We start from the raw sequence: 14,542 nt of genomic DNA, 5'->3' as shown, positions 1-14,542 counted from the left end.
GGGACCATCCCTCTTGTCCCTTCCTCAGGCCTACGAGCGGCAGGTCCCACCCCGGGCTGTCATCAACAGTGCAGGCTACAAAATCCTCACCTCCTTGGATCAGTACCTGGAGCTGGTTGGCAACTCCTTACCAGGTAAAGGACTCCCCCCCCCCGCCCCCGCTGCCTGGTCCCAGGCTGAGATGCCCTGCTTAGACCCAGGAGGAGGTGGCTGGGGGAGAGGGCTGCCCTGATCCCAGAGCTCCAGCCTCCACGTTTGCAGAGAGAGCGTCCAGGCCTCGAGGGACCGCACGTGCCCCCAGAGGGGAGGCCGGTGGGGGGGGGTTGCCTGAGGCCACCCAGTGAACTAGGACGGCACAGGCGTTGGCTCCCACCTGCGTGCCCACTTCCTGAGCCTTACAGTCGCAGCTCTGCCGTGGGGGTCCCACTGTCTGCCCTTCCCGTGTCCCTGAGGCCCTGTGAGACCCCCGGTCACCCTGCTTTGTACACGGTGGAGTCAGTACTGCGTTTGCGAGGAGTTGTTCTAGGTGTCCCGTCCACCCCACCCTGTCGGAGGCTCCTAGAAGCCTTACAGGAGCACATCTGCCTACCGGATGATCCCAGGGAAACCAGGGGTGGGGGGGAGGCCGATCTGGGGGGCAGCCTGTGCTCCCAGATGGGGCTTGGGGGTAGAGCGCCCCGTGTGGTTGAGGGCTCAGCCCAGCATTCCTGGATTCCAGCCCCCACTCTGGCTTTGTTTTTGTTGTGTCTTCTCCGGCAACTTGGCACTGGGAGGACTGACCTTGGGGTATTGTGTAGACCGTGCGAGGTGCTGTGTGCGCCCACGCCCCACACAGGGATGCAGAGCCAGGGCTCGAAGAAGAACGGTCACTGTGTTATGAACAGTGGTGAGGTCCCAGCCCAGGACTGCTTATCTCACTGGATCTCAAATATCCATGGGGACAAAATAGAGAAAAATCTTTTATTTATTTTCTGGGAGGGAGGGGGAGCCCTCCCTCCCCCTTGGACATGGAAGCCACACTTTGGCCTCCACAGCTGAAATTTGAAGGGACACCCAAGAAGGTAATAATGCTCAGCCTCTGAGCCTGAGGACTCCAACCGCGTTGCTAGTGCTTTAGGCATGGAGTTCAGAGCCTTTCCCGAGATGCAGTGCCCGCCCTGAGAAATGGGTCCAAACAGATGCCACGGGATTCTGAGGTCCCGTTAGCTGGGCTGCGGCGGATGCAGTGACAGAGAGGCATGCTGCCTCCCCCCTGACTTGCCGGTCAGCCCGGAACAGGCGAGCCCTCTCTGGGCCTCAGCCGGCCCTGGCAGCTGGGCCCAGGGACGCGCCGCCTGCCGGCCCCGGGCAGACGGAAACTGCAGAGGGCAGCGGCTCAGCCGGCGCTGTCTCCGCAGGGACCACGTCGAAGTCGGGCACCGCCCCCATCCTCAAGTGCCCCACGCAGTTCCCGCTCATCCTCTGGCACCCTTCCGCCCGGCACTACTACTTCTGCATGATGACGGAGGCCGAACAGGACAAGTGGCAGGCGGTCCTGCAGGACTGCATCCGGCACTGCAACAATGGTGAGGGGCGCTTGGGGCGGCGGGTGGGCGGGGCGCCTGGGTCACGCGCCGAGTGGCGACACCTAGTGGCTGAGTGCGGTGCGGCCACCCTGCCCTTCGAGCTGTCTTTTCTGGTGGGGGGCGGGGGGGGGTTGTAGGATTACATTGCGATGGTGCCTTTTATCCTTCTTCCTTGAAGACAGTTCTGTCCTGCTCAGAGAAAATTTGGGAAATTGTTCTCAGAGCGGGTGTGGTTGTTGAGCCCTTGGACCCAGGAGCACAGACCACAGTCCTGATTCTGCTCCTTCCTAGCAACATGACTTCAGGACCAGCTTATCTCTGGAGCCTTTATAAAATGGGATAATAGTCCCTCCCGAGTCTTAGGGTGTTTGTAAGGATTCACAGTGAGAGTCCGCTCGATGCTTGGTGTAAAGACTAATTTATTCATTTGTTTCATTTCTCTTAAAAGATTTTATTTCTAAGCAGTATCTACCCCCAGTGTGGGTTTCGAACCCACAACCCCCAGGTCAAGAGTTGCACACCCCCACTGATTGAGCCAGCCAGGCGCCCCAGGACTTCTTTTGTTGCATCATTTGTTGCCTTACCCCTGACCTATAGGGTAGCCTGGGAGTTCATGTCCTTTCTCAGGGCCTCAGTGTTCCCTTCTGTAAAGTTTTTTTTTTTTTTAAAGATTTTATTTATTTATTTGACAGAGATAGAGACAGCCAGCGAGAGAGGGAACACAAGCAGGGGGAGTGGGAGAGGAAGAAGCAGGCTCATAGCGGAGGAGCCTGATGTGGGGCTCGATCCCATAACGCCGGGATCACGCCCTGAGCCGAAGGCAGACGCTTAACCGCTGTGCCACCCAGGCGCCCCCCCTTCTGTAAAGTTTTGAGGTCTCTTTCTGCTCACTCATTCATTCAGTGGACATTTTTAGTGTCTGGGCGCAGAGGCTGCAGGAGGGAGCCCGCCCTGGGTCCTGCCCCTGTGCTGCTGGCAGCCCCGTGGGGGAGGCAGATGTTAAGCAGGGGGGGTGGCTGTGCCCAGTGCTGGGTGGGAGCCACCCCAGGAGCCTGGAGGGTGTGCATGTGCTGGGGGGTACTGACCTGACCCTTGTGTGCAGAGGGCGGGCCAGCTGGAGCTGATGGTTCTGCTGAGACCTGAAAGATGAATGGTCCTCGAGTGGGGGGAGCAGCGTTCTAGCCTGGAGCGTGGAGGGCAGCCTGGAGGCGGGGACGGTTTAGAGGAGGAGGTGCACGGAGCCCTGCAGTGGGGGAGGGTGACCCAATGCGCTGGGGGGCACTGGGGTCCCGACCAAAGGGCCCTGAAGGGCCCTAAGGAGTTTGATAAAAAAATGGGGACAATAGACAGGTACTGAGTATCTTTGTGCCCTCGGGGAAGGAGCAGCCTGTGCTGAAACCTGAACTTGCTTCCTGGTGACCGGTCCTGGGGCGGGCAGGAGGCCACCACCCCCACCCTCCCCGCCCGGCGTGCCTCTCGTAGTGGTGGGTGGACAGCGTGGGCACCCACGCCTGGAGGCCCGGCTGCCGTGGGGACTCGGCTCACCCCGCCCTTCCTTTCTGTGCTAGAGTCCGGTCTGGAATCTCAGGTGGGAGGAACCAGGCCTTCAGTCGGGCCAACCCCTGTCACCTGGGCCAGGCCCTGCCACCCACAAAAGGCCTCCTGTTCCCAGATCCCCTGGGGCTGTGGGGCAGGGCTGGGCGGAGGCCATCTGGGCTCTGGCTGCCTGGCCTGGGCACCTGCCCAGCTCCTCCCTTCTTCCTCCCTCCCTGCCCCAGCCCTGGCCCAGCCCTGCCCTCTCCAGGTTTCCAGGGCTAATGGCTGACCTGGCAGGGCCACCCCGGGTTGGGGGGGGCTCCCCACGTGCACAATGCGAGGATGACAAGCTTGAGCTCGGTGGGATTGCCGGGAGGGCTAATTGAGCTGGTTTGGGGAGAGCTCTTGGCCCTGTGCCTGGCACAGCTGGGAGCTCACCTGGGAGGCTGGGGGGATCCCTGTGGGTGGGTGCGGGTGCTGTGGGCAGGAGGGGGCAGGGAAAGAAGGGGCAGCCTGCGGCTGGTTTTAGAGGAGCCTTCCTTCTACCCTGAGAACTGTGGGAAAGTTCTCTGCTTCCTCTAGCTTGGAGGCCGGGCCTGGAATTTGTGGAGCCTGGAATTGCTCACTCCGGGGGCTGCCAGGAAGTGGGGGGGGGCGGGGAAGGAGGCCAAGTTGGGGGGACGCCAACTCGTCCCAAGGCCCTCCTTACATCCTGCATTCCTGGAGCAGCTNTTTTTTTTTTTTTTTTTTTTTTTTTTTTTTTTTTTTTTTTTTTTTTTTTTTTTTTTTTTTTTTTTTTTTTTTTTGCGGGGAAGGAGGCCAAGTTGGGGGGACGCCAACTCGTCCCAAGGCCCTCCTTACATCCTGCATTCCTGGAGCAGCTGGGGGTGGCAAGAGGCAGCTGGGGCACTGAGCTGAGCCCGCAGGGTGGGCCTGGGCTGCAGAGGTCAAGGCCTCTTCCTGTCTGACTGCCATCCCCCTTAGCCTGCTGCTTGGGACTGAGGAATGCAGTTTCCTTTCTCAGTCTGACCCTGATGACCCCACAGGCAGGAAGTCTCCAGGTCTGGCTGGAGTCCGCTGGTCCTGTGTTGGAGCCCTCCTGCTGCCATTCCCTAGCTGTGTGTCCTCGGTCCAGTAACTTGGCGTCTCTGAGCCTGCCTCCTCCATCAGGAAAAGTGGGACTGAGAACAGCCATCCCTCATGGGGCCGTGTGAGGATGAGATGAGGGAATGTGTGGGAGGTCTTAGCCCCGGCCTAGTGTCTTGGTCTGCTTGGGCCGCCATAACAAAGCGCCAGACTGTGTGGCTTACGCAGTTGTGGAGGCTGGAAGTCCAAGATCAAGGTGTCAGTAGGTTAGTTTTCTTCTGANCGCTTTTTTTTTTTTTTTTTTTTTTTTTTTTTTTTTTTTTTTTTTTCGCCCCCCCCCCCCCCCCGCATGGTGTGTGGCATGTTTTATACCAAAATTCCCTCTACAGATAAGGACACCAGTCATACTGGATGGACCCCCCCATGACCTTATTTTACCTAAATTACTTCTTTAAAGGCCCTATTTCCAAATACAGTCACCTTCTGAAGTACTAGGGGTTAGGTCCTTAGCATAAGGATTTGGGGGGACACCACGCAGCCCCTCACAGCCAAGCTCAGGGGAAGAGCTCAGGAGGGGGGCCCTCGTTGTATGAGACCCCGCGGCCCAGCATGTGGAGTGGAGCTGTCCGGAGGGTCTGAGGCCGCACGTCTGGCGGGAGCCAGGGCCCGGGACATTGCAGCCTCCTTCCCGCTGCCCCTGCCCAGCATCTCACCTCCCTGCCACCTGGAAAGCAGCCTTGCCTTGCCAGCACCCCGGCTTGTTGTCTGTAGAATGGCAATGCCCTCAGGTGAGAGCAGTTGCATGCAGCGCACAGCCCGCATGTTCTAGGCAAAACCTGGTCTCTGGGAGACCGTGCTCCTCCTCCCTCCTCTGGCCCAGTGGGCAGCACTCACCTCGGGCTCTGCACAGCAGCCCAGCTGGGGTACCCCTGAAACACAGTGGGGAGACCCCTCCTGCCCCCAGCCTGGCCCAGGGAGCTGCCACTGCAGGGATGGCTCTGGGCCCATTTCCCACCGCTGACCCCCTTCCGGCGCGGACTCTGTGGTCAGCTGGATGTGAGGGGGTCCTCCCCACGCCCGGAGGGGCTTTTTCTCTGCGGGGGTGACTCAGCCTGTAGTCACTGCCATGGGAGCTGGGGTTTGGGAGGCCCAGACTGCTGTTTCCCCTTCCTCGGCTCCGGGGACGCAGCGGTCGGGGGCACGTGGCCAGGGTGGCCGCCCCACTGCCTGGCTCCGCGTGCTGAACTATATTCTTCCCCAAGTCGATTTTGCAACTTCCTGATGCTCGCCTTCCCTGGCAGCTGTTCAGGGGGCTGTGTCTTGTTCCCTGACCCACCTTGCTGGCACGGGGGAGGAGGGCAGGCTCACGCGGGCTGCTGCCAGCACTGCCAACAGCACGAGTGTAGGACTGGTGTGTCGTCCTCAGACTGGAACGACACCCTGTCACTGCCAGGTGTAGTAAAGGGCGACACAGCATGGTGCTGGGTTCTGCTCTGGGACCCCTGCGTGACCAGTTCCCAGCCCGTCCTCACGGCTGGAGCCTCACCGTGGCTGTAGGAGGCCAGCCTGGGTCCCTGTTCCCACTGTTCAGAAGAAGAAACTGAGGCCCTTAGGGTTCCGTGATCTGGAGCAAGGCTTGGCAAGCTCCAGTGCACAGCCCAGAATTTGGCCCGTTGCCTATTTTTGCAAATCCAGCTTTACCGGCTCGTTGGTTTCCACGGTGTCTGGCTGCTTTGATGCCGCGGTGGCAGAGCAGCGTGGTTGCCACAGAGATCATCTGGTCTGCAGAGCTGAAAATGTGTACTGGCTGGCCGTTTGCGGGGAAAGCTTGCAGGCCCCGAGGTGGACAGTAGGGGAGGGAGCAGGACTGGCATGAGGACCTCGGGGTTCCTCTGGCACCCTCTCTGCTGTGCCGGCCGCCTCTCCTGGCAGGGTGGGGTGACCCCGGGTCCCGGCTCTGCCACGCACTGCCCTGGGACCCCCAGCTGGTGGCCTGACCTTGCAGCCTGCCTGTTGATCTGTAAAGTGGGCTTGAGGACAGTCTTGGGGCAGTTGGGAAGATTTAAGAAGATTAAGGAGCACATGAAGGAGAGTGCCTTGATGCTGTCTGCAGAGGGTTATTACCGCTGTCACTGTCACCGCAAACACGACCACCACCATCTCTCTCAAGGCCGTGGGGCTGCAGGCGGGGGTGTGCATGTGTCTGCACACTCGGGAGGGGGCGCTCGGGCAGTCAGTTGGTCTTGGTGAGGGCCATCGGGCTATCCCACCGACCTCCTCTCCCACTCCCTCTCTCTGGAGCAGGGATCCCTGAGGACTCCAAGGTAGAGGGCCCTGCGTTCACGGACGCCATCCGCATGTACCGCCAGTCGAAGGAGCTGTACGGCACCTGGGAGATGCTGTGTGGGAATGAGGTGCAGGTGAGGCCGAGGGGGCCGGTGAGGAGACTGTGGATGTCACCCCAAGGTCCAGAGGGTGGGGCCAGGCACAGAGACTGTGGGCTCCGGGCACTCCTGGCTTGCAAGGAGACAATAAGATCATTTTGGACAGGTGGAGATACTTACTTGATTCAGTCATGTACTGAACACCTATCCTGACCCAGGTGCTGGGGTGCTTCTGTGAATAAGAGGGATGCGGCCTTGGCCCTTGCTCTCTATCTAGCAGGAGAAACAGACGTTTGACAAATAAACGCACGTACTTCTGTGTGCCAGTGAGGGGAGTCGGGGGGTGTGGTGTTGCAGACAGGGAGGCAGCCGGTGCAAAGGCCCTGAGGTGGGACCCCCTGATTCTGAGGATCCTGCAGGTCCCCCAAGCAGAGAAGCTGGGACGTGGGGGATGATGCTCGGGAGAGAGGGCATTGGAGACATGGAGCCAAGGCCAAGCCCAGAGGAGTTGGGGCTTGAGTAGAATGCGGAGAGGAACCTGACAGCTGGGCGTGCTCTAACCCCTGCCCCGGCTTGTGCCTCCTGGTCCTAGATCCTGAGCAACCTGGTGATGGAGGAGCTGGGCCCCGAGCTGAAGGCGGAGCTTGCCCCACGGCTGAAAGGGAAGCCGCAGGAGCGACAGCGGCAGTGGATCCAGGTGGGTGCGTGTGGCCCGGAGGCGGGGGTGCTGTACCCGCCTGGCACCCTCGCTCTGGCTCTGATGCCACGGCGCTGCCCACAGATCTCCGACGCCGTGTACCGCATGGTGTACGAGCAGGCCAAGGCGTGCTTTGAGGCGGTGCTGTCCAAGCTGCAGCTGGCCCGGCCAGCCATGGAGGCGACCATCCGCACGGACATGGACCAGATCATCACCTCCAAGGAGCACCTGGCCAGCAAGATCCGAGGTAGGCCACCTGCCGTGTTTCGGGGGCCGGGGCGGACCTCCCGTCTGTGCCATGGACCCGTGTACTTTTCACGCCAGTGACTCGATTCATTGGTCATTTTACAAAATGAAAGCAAACACGTGCCGTTGTTCTTGCAACCTCTGGCAGTTGTTTTGTGTATATTTCTGCAAATGCAGACCTTGAAGATGTCCATTTTGTCGGGGATGTTCAAGCGTGTTGTTCAGCTTTGGTTGGTCACGGACTTGAGTGCGGGTTCATAGGCATCAGTTTAGCTGGGGTGATGCACTTTTCAGGGTCAGCGTACGTTCCCTTCCGTTCCCGGCCCCCTGGCCGCCCCGCACACCGGACCCTCTCACACTGGCAGCCTGCAGTTTTTGTGTGTGTCCGTTGGCTGGCGCCCCTTCTCTCCCGCGTGCTCATCGTGAGCTGCGTGGAACACGGGGAGCTGACAATTATCTGGTGCAACAAACAGCAGTAGCTGGGCAGAGGAGAGGGAGGGACCTCACAGCACCCCCGGGCGGAGTGGCCTCGGTCTGAGTGTCCTGGGCTGCTTGTGCCCAGGGACACGCAGCCTCGTGCGTGGCCGCACAGAGCAGCGGCCGGCTCAGCGTGTGCAAAACCCAGAGGCTCACGGAGTCTACCAGTGTGTGTTGTTTTGTTAAAGCAACACGACCCCTAGAGATGTGTTTCCACTCGAGCAAAGCAGAACAACGCTGATACCTTTGGACTAGCCGCTTTCTTAGTTCCTTGCCCTCAGACTTGTAGAAATACCAGGAGCCAATCCCTGAAGCCTCTGTTCTCTGATGCGTGGATCTATGAATCATTCAGTTTGCTGGTGTCACGAGGGGTTTTCTTTAAAAGCTGATAGGGTAGCGACCCCTGGGCTCTGGGTCCCACCCGCTCACCCGGCTCCCTCGGGGCGCAGCCTTCATCCTCCCCAAGGCAGAGGTGTGCGTGCGGAACCACGTCCAGCCCTATATCCCGTCCATCCTGGAGGCCCTGATGGTGCCCACCAGCCAGGGCTTCACCGAGGTGCGGGACGTCTTCTTCAAAGAGGTGACAGACATGAACCTGAACGTCATCAACGAGGGTGGTGCCGACAAGCTGGGTGAGGTGAGGACAGGCCCCTGGCCCCGGGGATGGAGCACGTGCTGGGCCTGGGTCCGCTCTGCCCCCGCCAGGCCCTCACTGCCACTCCAGGCATAACCTGTCACCAGAGGGTCTGCTGGAGACCAAGGGGCTGAGGGCGTGAGGCATTGGGGGGCAGCAGTCGGAGGAAAGGGGAGTCACTGACCCCCCTCCACCAGGCGGGTTACTAAAGTCTCAAAGGACTAACAGAGGAGGGAGAGGAGGGAGGGAGGGAGGGAAGGGGGGGAGGGAAGGAGAGGCAAGCCTCTGACAGGAAGTAGAAATACTTAGGTGCCCTTTCAGGTCCCTCACCCATGGAGACGGCGCGTCTGTGTCACTTCTCAGTTACCCAGTTCTCAGGGTGCACAGCCTTCCACAGACCCCGTTTTGGGCCTGAAGCCCCACGTGGTTGTCAGGTGCAGATCGAACGGATCCCGTACTCTTTGCCCTCCTCTTCCACACCCCAAACTGAGGAGTCCACAGACAGTACTAATCACAGAATTGAGAACCAGAAAAGACCTTAGAGATCATGAGAAACTGTCGCCTCATTGTGAGGCTGAGGAATCGGAGGCTCAGAGAGGGGGAGCCACTTGCCCAAGGCCACACAGTGCCCTGGAAGGGATGAGAACCTCTCCCCTGGCCCCGAGCTGGTGGACTGTGCTCCAGCCTTCACATCCTTGTCCTCCGGGCCCGGGCGAGCCGGGGGTCTGCAGGGCCTGCGACTCCGGGGGCCCCGGCTCAGGTCCCCGCTTCCCCACAGTACATGGAGAAGCTGTCCCAGCTGGCATACCACCCCCTCAAGATGCAGAGCTGCTACGAGAAGATGGAGCCGCTGCGGCTCGACGGGCTGCAGCAGCGTTTCGACGTGTCCAGCACCTCCGTGTTCAAGCAGCGAGCCCAGATCCACATGCGAGAGGTGGGCCCCGGCACCTCCCACCTTCCTCAGTCTCCTGGGGCGAGGCCCTTCCCTCCATGGCCTTCCACCCTGGCCCTGCCTCCTCGTGGGCCCCGCGGCAGCCGCGCTCAGCCCCTGGAGTGCTCAGGCCTGCTCTGGCCTCTCGGGTGCTCCCATCTGCTGGAACACCTGTCCCTCTGTTCACCTGTTAATCCGGACTCCCCTTTCAGGTTTCGCCCTAGAGACCCCTTCCTCCAGGAAGCCCTTCTTGCTCCCCAAGCCCCTCCCTGCAGGGCCCAGGACTTCTGTTTCCTTGAGGCAGGGACTGGCCAGTGCCCAGCACTGTGCTAGCACCCAGTAGACACTCGGTAAAGATGGGGGTGAACCTGTAAGTGCCCACGCAGGCTGCCCCTGTGCCTCCCTAGCAGACCTGGGGGCATGGGCTGACCTGGGGGCTTGGGCTGAGGAGCCCCTCTGAGGCGCGCAGGAAGGGGCTTGGTCACTCCAGGGCCTTCACGTGCCTGTGCTGTGCCCTGCAGCAAATGGACAATGCCGTGTACACCTTTGAGACCCTCCTGCACCAGGAGCTGGGGAAGGGGCCCACCAAGGAGGAGCTGTGCAAGTCCATCCAGCGGATCCTGGAGCGGGTGCTGAAGGTGAGCGGCCTGGCCCGAGCCCCGTCCCGGGGTTGGTACCGGGTTTGCTGCCCCTGAGGGAGGCACCACAGACCCCCTTGCACGGGCGAGGATCCCGAGGCTCGGGCCAGACCCGCGGGCTTCCAGCCCCCTGACCCCTCTCTCCCGGCAGAAATACGACTACGACAGCAGCTCTGTGCGGAAGCGGTTCTTCCGGGAGGCGCTCCTGCAGATCACCATTCCGTTCCTGCTCAAGAAGCTGGCGCCCACGTGCAAGTCGGTGCGTGTGCCCCCCACCTCCCGCCCGCTGCGGCAGCCCCTCTCCCCAGCCTGACTCCACCTCCTCTGCCCCTGCAGGAGCTGCCCCGGTTCCAGGAGTTGATCTTCGAGGACTTTGCCAGGTTCATCCTGGTGGAGAACACGTACGAGGAGGTGGTACTACAGACGGTCATGAAGGACATCCTGCAGGGTACGGGAGGGTCAGCTGCGGGGCTGGGTGGGGGGATCCTCACCGTGTGGGGGGATGGTAATAGGGCTGCTAAGGGGTCGTCCTGGTCTCATCGGCTAAGCTGCAAAGAAAACCACGAGGCTTAGGCCTGGGGGTTGTTTTGGGCATGCTGTGTGGCCCTGGATGGGTAGCATCACTTCTCTGTGCTGTCCTGAGTGTCCGCTCAGGGTGCTGGCCTTATAGACGCGGTCAGATGAGGGACAGGAGGACACAGTGGTGGCCAGCTTGGGCTGCTGGTTCCCAGCAGTGAGGCCTGGGCTAATCAATCACCAGTCCTGAGGCCAGGGGCGATGAGGGGGTCCTGCTGGGCACCGTGGAGGGTGGGGTGGCGGCCACAGCCCCTGTGCTGGCCGTCCTGACCCCGCGCTTTGGCTCCACAGCCGTGAAGGAGGCGGCGGTGCAGAGGAAGCACAACCTCTACCGGGACAGCATGGTCATGCACAACAGCGACCCCAACTTGCACCTGCTGGCCGAGGGCGCGCCCTTCGACTGGGGGGAGGAGTACGGCGGCAGTGGAGGGGACAGCGGCAGCCCCGGCATCCCAGAAGCAGCCACCCATTCGGAAAAGCGACGGCGTGCCAAGCAGGTGGTGTCCGTGGTCCAGGACGAGGAGACAGGGCTGCCGTTCGAGGCCGGCTCTGAGCCACTACCACCTGCGTCCCCGGACAGTGTCACCGAGCTCCGTGGCCTGCTGGCCCGGGATCTGCGGGCCGAGAGCCCCCCGCCGGCCGGCCCTCTGCTCAACGGGGCCCCCTCCCAGGAGAGCCCCCAGCCCCCGGCAGCCTCTGAGGCCTCCTCACCGCCCGCCTCACCCCTCCGGCACCTTCCTCCTGGAAAGGCTGCGGACCTTGAGCCTCCCAAGCCTAGTGACCAGGAGACCGGGGAGCAGGTATCCAGCCCCGGTGGCCGCCCCCCGCTCCACACCACTACCGAGGACAGCGCAGGGGTGCAGACGGAGTTCTAGGCTGGTCCCCCCTGGGCTTTTGCTGGACATGGCGCATGGGCCACCCCCTCTGAGACACTGGCAGGCTTGGCTACAGGCGGGGAGCCCTGGATCTAGGCCTCGGGGTGGAGGACGGGGAGGGCTGTTGTGGCACTTCGGGGCTGGGCAGGGGTGGCCCACCTGAGTCACTTTATTGGGTTGGGTCACACTTTGTTCCCTGTTTTCTCTTCTGTGGGCTGATCTCGGGCTTCCTGCTTGTGCTGGGAGCTGGGCTCAGCCAAGGGGGCTGAGGAGTACCCGGCGGCCGCCGGTTCCCTGGGTCCTCCCTTCTGCTTTCTGGGGCCGGTTTCCCTCACGGGTCTTACCCTCTTTCTCAGACGGATGTAGACTTGTTCGCTGTGTTACTTGGCCACTGATTCTCTCCCTTCTCACTGGTTGGGGCGGGGGGGCTCATTGGAACCAGGAACATGGGGCATTGAGGCCCAGCTCTGGGTCCAGACCACTGTCCTCAATCCTGGCTGGGCCTCCAGAGGCCAGTTTTGGAGTGGACACTGGCCTTGCTTGCCCTGTTCTGGGTGAGGGGAGGTGCACAGACTTCAGGCTGTAGCCAGGCTGGGGATGCTGGGTTGGGGGGGATGCCTCATGGAGGAGGAGGAGGGGTGAGGGACCGGGACCGGAATGAGAAGGGCCCAGAATGTGCTGGTGTGTGGAGAGGAAGTGTTCCAAGGGAGGGAAAAGGTGAGCTGCAGGAAGGTAGTGCTGGGAGTGTCTTCAGAGCAGGCTGAGGTGGCTGAGGGAAGGCTGCTGGAAGCTGGAGCAGGCTTTTGGATCCCCCACCCCCCACCCCAGCCGAGTCTGGCTCCTGCCTGTTAGCACCCAGCCTCCGGGAGTCCCTCTGTTCCCCCTGCCCCTCCTGCAGCGACACGCTCGGGGCTGGCACGGAGGGGTGGCAGGCTGCTCAGAGGTGGGTTTTGGGGGGTGTAGTTTCTGAGGGCCAGCCCCAGGGTATGCAGTGTCCACCAGGGGAGCTGGGTACGGCTCCCCAAGGCACCACTGGTGGCCCCTCTGAGGATGTGGGGTCAGGGTGTGGCTTGATCTCACCCTGAAAAATTCCCTCAGATGGGGATGAAGGTCGAGCGAGGGAACGCCTCCCCCAGGGCCTGGGATCCCCTGGCTGCCCCAGCCCCCTCTGCAGCCCTGCCCCCTCCGTCCCCTTGATCCACTTCCTTGGGCAGGGGCTTCAGACCCACAGGACGTGTGGCGGTGGCTGGTGCTCAGGGACCCCAGTCCCCCCAGCCCTCATCTCAAACGCCTCACTAACCTTCTACCACCACGTTGTGCTCACATCTCCTCTAGTGCCTTCTCTTGGGGTTTTCTCGGTCATCCTTCCCAGATATTGTACTGAAAATATTATGCGAACTGTTTAAGCTTTACTAATCAATAAATGATTTAAAGCCATTGACCTGTCTGGTGCCGGCAGGGGGAGACCTGGGCCAGAGCTGGTCTAGGAACACCAGTGCACCCTGACTTTCTGGGCTCATCATCTGACCCCCTCTGCACCTGGCTGGAGGAAGACACTGACCCGGAGTGGGGTGCAAGGGGCACAGGGACTGGCCTGACGGCAGCTCGGCTTTCTCAGCTGGATCAGGCGGCCTCTGGCGATGGGGAGGCCACGAAGGCTGGCAGTGGCTTTAAGGCCAAGTAGCACCAGGGCATCCACAGCGGGGATAGGCCCCTGGGCTCTGGCTGGATCGCAGCGGCGGTGTGCACATTCTGGAGACTCCTGCTCACTCAGCATTCGCTGAGCACTGCAGGGGGCGGGCACCCGCACCATCTCGCCACTGCGTAAACAGGCCCAAGAAGGCATGGCTCCCTGGCTGAGGTTACAGGGCACACACACCCCCAACACACACACACACCACACACACACGATGGTTGCCCCATCCAAGGGTGAAAACAGGCCTACTGGGTGGGATGGCAGCCAGTCACCTCGGGGGACGTTGGCGTCCCTGGTGCCAGCCTGTCCATGGTGGCCAGACGCTGAGGGCTGGGCAACAAGGGCCGAGGTGAGGAACCGCAGGGGCCTTGGGGCTGGAGACCAGACTGTCAACTCCAGTCTTGCTGTGGTTCTTGGCAAGTCATTACACTCAGCCTCAGGCTCCATCTATAATAGTGGGGGTGGGTGGTCATCAAAGTCCTTCTCCCTGGGCCTAGCGAGGAGCCCGGGCAATTCGCAAAATGCTGTGCCCTGTGTGGCCCTGCCTGCCCAGGTCTCAGTCTCCCTTGGCTGAGCTGAGCCCAGGTTTGGGGCAGAGGGAGGGAGCCATCAGAGCTCCCGGGGAGACAGGGGTGGGGGCTGAGACTGTGGCAAAAGGCCCCAGCTCTTGCCTGGAAAGCAGGACTTGAAAGGGGCCTTTGTCCCATCCCATCCCACAGGACTGAGGGTCCCAATCAGGGAAACAGGCGCAGGGGAGACGGGGCTCTGCCACTCTAGGGCCAGGCCCCTGCATCCAGCATTGCACCTGGGGTGAGCACTCAGTGCCCCCTGGTGGCCACCGGCCTGCACCAGGGCCCCATCAGGTCTCTTACTGAATGCATGGGGAAAGGAGTCTAGAAGGCTGGCCAGGGTCACAGTTAGCTGGAGGCAGAGCCCAGATGCCCCAAAGACCCACCTCTAGCCCAAAACAAGCTGCCCTTGGTTCAAAACCATCTGCCTGCACATGACAGATGTGCAGCTCTAAGCAAGCGCAAGGGGGCCTGGCTCCTTTCGACTGTGCCGTGAACACCCCGCACACGGCATGGGTTTAGGAGTCCAGACGCTTCCAGGCTCCAGTGCCAGCACTGCCATGTCCCAGCTCACAGGCCCTGGGCGCTCGGCTCTTCTCCGGGATAGCAGTAAGGGAGTGCACAGTGCAAAC

General features: G+C 61.4%; 1 protein-coding gene across 1 annotated transcript in view; it reads left to right on the top strand.

Annotated features, from left to right (window-relative positions):
* NIBAN2 (niban apoptosis regulator 2) overlaps nucleotides 1-13,082 on the top strand; it is a 51,680-nt gene extending 38,598 nt beyond the window's left edge. The window contains exons 4-14 of the mRNA XM_034664564.1: nucleotides 29-134; nucleotides 1,398-1,565; nucleotides 6,492-6,607; nucleotides 7,164-7,268; nucleotides 7,353-7,515; nucleotides 8,441-8,628; nucleotides 9,404-9,559; nucleotides 10,078-10,194; nucleotides 10,346-10,453; nucleotides 10,531-10,642; nucleotides 11,062-13,082. Of these exons, the coding sequence (XP_034520455.1) occupies nucleotides 29-134; nucleotides 1,398-1,565; nucleotides 6,492-6,607; nucleotides 7,164-7,268; nucleotides 7,353-7,515; nucleotides 8,441-8,628; nucleotides 9,404-9,559; nucleotides 10,078-10,194; nucleotides 10,346-10,453; nucleotides 10,531-10,642; nucleotides 11,062-11,645 (1,923 nt within the window). The 3' untranslated portion in view covers nucleotides 11,646-13,082. The remainder of the gene's footprint in view (nucleotides 1-28; nucleotides 135-1,397; nucleotides 1,566-6,491; nucleotides 6,608-7,163; nucleotides 7,269-7,352; nucleotides 7,516-8,440; nucleotides 8,629-9,403; nucleotides 9,560-10,077; nucleotides 10,195-10,345; nucleotides 10,454-10,530; nucleotides 10,643-11,061) is intronic.
* The last annotated feature ends 1,460 nt before the right edge of the window (nucleotides 13,083-14,542 follow it).

This window comes from Ailuropoda melanoleuca, chromosome 7 (assembly GCF_002007445.2).
Source record: "Ailuropoda melanoleuca isolate Jingjing chromosome 7, ASM200744v2, whole genome shotgun sequence".
Classification (NCBI taxonomy): Eukaryota; Metazoa; Chordata; class Mammalia; order Carnivora; family Ursidae; genus Ailuropoda; species Ailuropoda melanoleuca.
Note: the sequence above shows the minus strand (reverse complement) of the source record. Positions and strands in the feature narration are given on the sequence as shown.